This window comes from Corticium candelabrum, chromosome 16 (genome assembly GCF_963422355.1).
Source record: "Corticium candelabrum chromosome 16, ooCorCand1.1, whole genome shotgun sequence".
Taxonomy (NCBI): Eukaryota; Metazoa; Porifera; class Homoscleromorpha; order Homosclerophorida; family Plakinidae; genus Corticium; species Corticium candelabrum.
The window spans coordinates 3,891,431-3,899,394 of record NC_085100.1 but is presented as its reverse complement, the minus strand read 5'-3'; the positions used below and the strand labels follow the sequence as shown (position 1 = coordinate 3,899,394).

At 40.6% G+C, this 7,964-nt stretch overlaps 1 protein-coding gene across 1 annotated transcript; it reads right to left on the bottom strand.

Moving 5' to 3' along the window:
• Positions 1-76: 76 nt before the first annotated feature.
• Positions 77-2,130, bottom strand: LOC134192332 (uncharacterized). The gene is made up of 5 exons (XM_062661057.1): positions 1,934-2,130; positions 1,549-1,653; positions 1,331-1,444; positions 1,220-1,275; positions 77-1,157 (listed from the first exon to the last, which is right to left on the bottom strand). The coding sequence occupies exons 1-5, from the start codon at positions 2,118-2,120 to the stop codon at positions 1,074-1,076; spliced, it is 546 nt and encodes a 181-aa protein (XP_062517041.1). The 5' UTR covers positions 2,121-2,130; the 3' UTR covers positions 77-1,073.
• Between the last annotated feature and the right edge of the window lie 5,834 nt (positions 2,131-7,964).

The window sequence follows — 7,964 nt, the reverse complement described above, 5'->3', positions numbered from 1 at the left end:
AATATCTTTAAAAGTACAAGCATATGTTATCTGCAACAGCTAAATAAAAATAGAAATAATAGATAAAATGTAAATTTATAAGATGAACTAAAAATATGGCTGTTTAGTATAGTAAATTAAATCGAAACCAAACTTTAGCAAAGCCTTACAACAAGTCCAGAGGCGTTAACCTCTCCACAAGTTGTTAAAAGGTAAACCACCTGTTTGTACAGCTCTTCCATATTTTCACAAGCATTCAAGCAATTACAAAAGTCTTGGTCGTTGAAACGTGTTTTCATATCTCCAATCAGCATCTTCCTTAGTCCATTCTCCTTAGTCCCACCACCTGATAAAACTAATAAATTCACAACTCACTGCGTTGTATGCAGCCAGTAAGATTGACAGAACTTATTTTTGCATAGTGCGTGTTCTCAGAATCTGCATTACTAAGATCACCCTGAAACATAGCAGTCAAGTCATATCGTGTGTCTATAGATAACCATAAAGATCTAAGCAATTTTGAGGCAAGTATTAATTGCTTCAAGTGCTTACTGTATAAACCAGACTTATAATTACAATGACGACTATCAGTACGACCAATACCAACACCAACACCACCATCACCACAACCGGGCCACCAGAACAACAACAACAACCACAACAACAATCACCACCACCACAACAAAAACAAATAAGCACAACACAATTAACTAAAACACCACTACTATTACATCTAAAACAGACTACAACAATAACAACAACAATAATAACAAAACAAGCACAACACAAGTAATAACTAAAACACCGCGACTATATTACATTTAAACAAACAGCAATAACAATAACAATAACAACAGCAACAACAAATAAAACCCAGACTTTGTTTCAGATACTATCATAGTTGACTATCCTAAAGATCTGGTCCAATGGTATAGAAACAATAATACAAAGCCTAACTATTGTATACAAACATATCAGCAAATTCTAAACTACTTTACTAATGTTGAAGTAAAGCTTCAGTTCACGCTGTTCTAGTGTATACGCTATCTAGACAGTCACCCGTAACAATGTTCATCACACCGCCTTCACGTAATTTATTTCTCGAGAGTACCAGATCCATTGAGACACAAGATAAGTCCAAAACCATCTCTTATATCAAGATGGCCCTGAACGAGACCCTGTAGCACATCACGAGTTACCATTACGACACAGCAGCAATAACCAACCACTTTTATCTCACTATATAAGAAGACCACGTGTCTGGAATTAGTTGAGATATATTGAACTTTAAGTTTGCTACAGAAATGTAAGACCAATTAAGTCAGTATTAGGTAGTCTGTAATTGTCTTACTTGTGCGGCAAGAATCAGGACTAGAACTACATAGTCCACCTCCAAAGTTTGCACTCCTTCCCCCTGTAAACGTGGCTTGAACATCATAGTACAGATTTCCGATCGGCGGATGATCTAAACACCAAACCGCTAGTGTCCCTACTGTATATCCGACTAAGCGTCTTAATTCAGGTTAACTTAGCACAAAATTAGCACATTTATAGTATATCTCACCATACCTACTTGTACAGAAGCCACGCACTGTAATGTGTCTCCGATTTTGAATATCCCTCCTGGTTTGTTGACACAGAATTCAACGGTTTTGATTGCAGTTTCATTTCCGCCTAAGAAGAAAGTTGCGTCATTGCCGTCAACCATAGGCGAAGGAAGCCTCTGCTGAGTGGGGGGGCACAACGGTTTGTCAGGCCATAGAAATCCAAGAACACTGCTAACTCTATGCCTTAGGGTTAGGGTTAGGGTTAGGGTTACCCTAACCCTAAGATAACGGAGAGCATTTTGTGGGGGCACGTGCCCCCACGGCCCCCCCAGTTCCGTCGCCACTGCCGTCAACAATCTTGTGCCCGTTTGTCTAAAACTAGCAATTATCTGCAATGTTAGTTTTACCACAAATGTTGAGGCAGTTTGATGTTTCGTTCGGTGTGCTACATAATGGATTGAAGAGTCCCATAGCCGCGCAACTGGAGTTGTCACTAGTAGACCGATGGAGAATTGAGGATCTAAGGTTTGCAGTACCGTAGTGCGTCCCAGCTAGCGCGCAGATGAAAACAATGGCTGCGATTGCGAGCTTCATGATGTCGAGACTTGCCTCGACCTTCCAATCGCATTTAGCGCATACGCGCGCAGAATCGCATATCCACAGTTATTTCCTTGCGATATCTCTAATTGCAAATATTAGAATACTGCCAAACATTAACTAAAATAATTGCAGAATTCGGATTCAAATCACTGTTAGTTTGACAAAAATACATATCGTGCACAGGGGCGGTGGAACGTAGATACTTTCACGATCAGTTGGGGAGGGGCTGAAACCAAAAGGACGTAGGCGGTATTAGAGCACGTGACGTTCTAACCTGTCAACACATATCACCGTATAACTGCTCTTCCTAGGTCATACTAACAATTTTATTACATCAATATTGATTGACATTGGTTATGTTCCAGTCCCTCCAAGTTGGGGCTGCCCGTGCCCCCTTAGTCCCCCAGCTCCGTGGCCCTTGGCGCACGATAAATATAGAAGCCACGAATGTTCAAATTTCGTATTACAAATCTAGATTTGTGTACTAAACCATTAGACAGCCTCATATCTGCGAAATGAAATCAGCAAATCTCTGCATAATAATATAGCTGTTTAGAGTCACTAATTACAATTACAATTGCATAAATTTATTACTTAATTAATTAAGCTGAATCGTTTGTTGAATATAACCTGCATTTATATCTAACTCTTCTATTCGTTTTATTAGTAGTGGACGGTATTAATGTTTAGCCTTGCCCCAGATGCAGTGTGAGGCTGCAATCATGAATGTAGTTGTTGTGCCCAGGTGTTGTAGTTGAGACTGGGACCGCACACTAACGGATTGCGGTAGACGACGTACTCGTTGATTACAAAAATGGGTAGAATGGCGCAAAGGAACGAGAACGTCCAGAAATACGCGAGAAAATTTGACTCTGCCGACGGACAAATACCTTGGCTTAATCGGATAGGTGAGATTCAGCTGTATCTCGAGACTGATGAGAGGCAAGCTGTAGCAGGCGGTGAGGTAACCATGCAGTTGAGGCCTCCGTTAATGCGACACATGACATTGCCAGTTCTTCACGTTCCTTCTCTGAAAACATTCCACATGATGATGGAATGGCAGACAAAAAAGTAGAACAAATCGATGACGACGACGTTCAACATGCAGACGTTGGAAGGATACTCGAGTCGACGACGTCCGTTCTTGTACAAGACAAAAATGATCGAAACGTTTCCGACGACACCCAAAATGGTGTTGAAAGCATGCAAGAGCCCGACGACAGCCTTAAAAGCAATACTAAAGTCGTCGACAATAGGGTCGATGTGCGAGACGTTAAAGACGCACGACGTTTTGTTGATGGACCAGTTTCCGCTTAATTGATTGGCAAACCGTGACATAAAAGAGCGTTTCTGGTGCAAGAAAATTGGAAAAAGTATCACTGAACATGCTCACTAAAGACACAAATGCCGAAATGTGTCTTTTCTTTCCACAAACGACCTCACACGTTTGCTAGACCACAAATTGCATTAACGTACACGCATAGATGTGTACATGTCATTCTTACGTCACAATGCTATCCAGCAGTTTCATCAGACTGTGGTAAATGAGCAAGCTCTAATTGATTTTGCTCCTCTTAAACATCAAACTACGTCCAGAGCAAAGAGATCGAGTTCCATATATATGTAGTAATATCTATACTTAGTAATATAGATACTGACGGCATGTTAAGGATTTTATTCTAAAGATGGGTAAATCGATACTAGATTCTCAACCCGTGACACTAGAGTGCGAAAGTACAACTGTGCATGGGTATTTCTTTCCTACACCTGCTGCACGCCAGGCACTATTCTGCATGCATCGTCACTTTGCTTGTTTCTGCCTGATCAACTATACTACTAAATAGATGGTATTTGTCTAGCTGTATAAGTTTGAGAGCCAGCTAGACCGGATCACGCAAGAGGCTAAAATTTGGGGTACAGGCTTAACTCGTCATGGGTAAGAACATGGGTAGGGTGGCGTCGGCTTCCAGCTTCAGTCGGTTTTCCTTTTGGGGGTGCAACGTAGAACGACACAGTGCTGTAGAACTACCTTTGTGAGGTTTGTCATTCAGCAAGGAGACTGAGCGCCCCTGATAGACTCAATTTAAAGAAAGAAACATTAATTGGGCTTCATCTCATAGCGTATACAGTTTTGTTTTTCCTAAGTCATTCATTGTTGTCCACATGCCTTTGTTATGTCACAATGCTTTGTAAATGCGTACAATAACAACTAATAGCCTAATCTGCCCGTGCCATAAACGGGCCAGTGAGCTAGTTACTTATAAAATACATCAGTAGTATTTGTGGCTTGTAGCTCTACTTCTGCAAGAAGTTGCGTACATATATATAATAATGTGATGACTAAGCGTAGGCTTCGGTAACACAACACAAGACTGAATCTGTATTCGGAAACCCAACTTATATATACATCCTACACGCATGCGCAACACTACTTATGACACTCCTCCCCCTACAAAATTAGGTTCACCGTGCCATTTAAAAATCTTCGTCATCCTCATCCGTGTACCGATATACGATCTCTTCATATCTGTTAGCGTATGGGTCTGGTGTGAGATGTCTCACACAACGTCTTTGTCTCATTGGATACCGTCTTCTATATTCTTCAGGCTGCTCTCTCTGGTCTTGTGATACCGGTCCACCAAAGTCATCTTCTGTATCCAATTCACTGTCCGTCCTCCTCTGATCCATGATGTTCTTCTCCCACGATAATGTTCCTTCCTGAGCTAGTTCTAAGTCGTTGTAATGCCTTTGAATGGTTCGTGGGTTTGTCCCTTCAATTTCACGACACCAATATGTGTCTCCTTGTTTTTCGATTATCACATATCTAGAACTCTTGTATGGTGAAAGTTTCCCTAATCTCCTTTTAGCTGGTGACAACTCTCTTCGTACCACTTGTCTCACTTCATATGGGACACCTCGTTGTATAGCTCGTACCTTCCGTTTTTCTTGACACTGAGCAATCCTCCTTCTTACACTTCTAAATATTTATCCATTTTCTGAGTCGTATTTACCGCTCGCCTCCTAGCCATTTCTTTGTGTGTCTCGTCATTTTCCCAATCCTCGTCTGACAATCTTCCTGATAGTGATAGCTGTCTCGCTAACAGTGTCTCTGGACGTCGTGATGCCTGACCAACAATAACTCATGAGGAGTATATCCAGTGGTAGCATTCACTGCGGTATTATGTGCAAACTGTACTACCGCGACTGCTCTAGGCCAAGAATATGGCTTCTCCTCTATTACACAAGGAATATTATCCACCAACTGATTCTGACGCTCAAGCTGGCCCTGAGATTTTGGGTGATTTGCTGAACTCAGTATGTGTTTAATCCCATATTGGCGTAAATTGATACAACATGCATTTATATAGACAGTTTAGATTGTAAAAGCGGTACACAAAGACATACAGAATTTATAGCTATAGCTTTGGAAAAATTAGAACCGGCTTCTGTCCTGTCTACGGTCGATGGAAGGAGCAGTCGGCAGCCGTGGTGTTTGGATACACTCTTCGTACGTACACGAGACTGGTTGAGGGAAAGACAAATTTGCTCCACTCCGGATAGAAGCTACTCCCAATGAATAGTGCTTCGTAGCTTTCATTTGAAGCGACGCTCGACGGAGGTTCACGCATTGCAGTACTAGTCTAATCTGCCCGTGCGATAAACAGGCCAGTGAGCTAGTTACTCCTAGAATCCATCAGTAGTATTTGTGGCTTGTAGCTCTACTTCTGCAAGAGGTTTCGTACATATATATATATATATATATATATATATATATATATATATATATATATATATATATATATAATAAAAAACAAGCACAACACAATTAATAACTAAAACACTGCGACTATATTACATATAAACAAACAACAATAATAATAATAACAATAACAACAACAACAAAACCAAGACTTTGTTTCAGATACTATCATAGTTGACTATCCTAAAGATCTGGCCCAATGGTATAGAAACAATAATACAAAGCCTAACTATTGCACACAAACATCTAAGCAAGTTCTAAACTAGCCTCGTACCAGACCCTGTCGCGCCGTCGTGCCCGGTTCCCGTATAACACGACAACGCCGGAGAGGGTCTGGGATCATACCGACTACCGTTTATGCTATTAGATGGTCAACTTAGCTCGTATGTCATCAAGCCTCAGGCTACTAATACGATTAGTTAAATAGTTAGTCTCATGTGTCACACGGAATGTCTTGCAATCGACTTGACCTTCCATTCGTACTCTACTTGTTTCCTTTCAATGTTGGTATTCTGTCCCTACGCAAGCTCTACCTAATTGCCAACCTATATGGGAAAGAGGACTTACTCTCCAAGAGACTCTAAAGCGGAAGTCAACACCGTGTCTAGCTGACGGTGTACCAGCGGATTTGTTCCGGTTGATCAAATGCGCAAGCGTACGCTTGCGCACATGTTGTCCCTCGGATTTCCAGACGCTGTTTTACGTTGTCTTCTTCCGCGGATTTGTTCCGGGGCGGGGTAGAATTGCCGACGCCTAGAAATTGTTTAGCGCATGCGTATTACATGTCAAACATTTATTTCTGTTCCTTTGGCCATGCTAAAGCTTGTACAGGCTTCAGAGGCTTCTTTGTAGTCTACGCAACAACCTGCAGCTGTAAACTGTCCCGATCTAGCCGTGGCTTGTACTCTCCGATCACTAGATAATTAATTAATTCACTAGATAATTATCTAGTGTGAATAGACGTACGGCAGGCTATGACAGTGAAAGGTATGGAATGAGTATCTAGACATGTTTTTGACGCTTTTGAAGAATCAAATGTGTAGACCTTTAGTAATAGTTTGGTATTTTGGGTTTACCGCATGCAGTGATTTTGAATAGAAATTCGTTTGTAGTCTTCTGCTTGTGTTTTAGGCTATAATATACTGTTGTAGCAGTTAGTTTAGATCTGCATGTGCATAAAATTTCTTGTGTGTACCTTCATGCTTTAATTAATTAATTGACAATTTAATGCAGTTGAGTGAATGAATATAGAATTGTCTAATTTGTTGATCATTTGAAAGTTTATGTGTTATTATTAACTCTATATACTAACCCAGGTTACTGAGGTACATTACTGAACTGAGTGTTTAATTATGTTGGGCATATGTGAGCTGCTGGCATGAGCTGTTTGATGCAATAATGCAGTGGAGTTGATAGATTCTCTGCTGCTGTGAGTTGAGATAAATATTTGGTGTTATGATAATGATAATAATAGTAATTCTTTTTAAATTGGTTGTAGTATGGTTGGCTTATTCTTAGTATGATATCAATAAAGTTGTTGTGTTCTTTTGGTTTGTCATGTTTAACAACAACAACAATAATGTAATAATAACAATAACAATAATAATAAAAACGTTTTGTTTGTTTTCCTAATCGGTACAAGAGTATTGGATGCATTAAGGGTGTGGTCAAGAAATCACAAGAAATATATATTGTTTTAGGCAATGGTTACAAGGAGAGTCTATTTCCTTACTGTATAAAGTACATACAGAAGCAAACTGTCGTCTGTTCGTCTTTGCGCATGCAGCAGGGTGTTTACACCTCAAGATCTTGGAAGATCCTGGAAGACCACCGCAGCTGAGAGGTGAGAGGGTGACCCTGCACAGTGGAGTTCTGTACTACTCCGAAAGCAACAGTGAGAGTAAAAAGATCAAGAGACAGTGGATTCAAAACAAGGAGTTGAGGGAGCAGATTCTTCAGTCGATCCATGACAATCACATGGGAGGCTGTCACTTTGGCAGAGACAAAACCCGAGAAAAAGTATGCTCCAGGTATTTTTGGCATGCCATTTATGAAGACATTGACCAGTACATCAAGAC

Coding starts and splice junctions, on each gene's coding strand:
- LOC134192332 (XM_062661057.1), bottom strand. CDS start 2,120: ATGAAGCTCGCAATCGCAGCCATTGTTTTCATCTGCGCGCTAGCTGGG. Junction 1,654..1,933: donor AAACTGCCTCAACATTTGTG/GTAAAACTAACA, acceptor CTTTCTTCTTAG/GCGGAAATGAAACTGCAATC. Junction 1,276..1,330: donor TCCTGATTCTTGCCGCACAA/GTAAGACAATTA, acceptor ACATTTCTGTAG/CAAACTTAAAGTTCAATATA.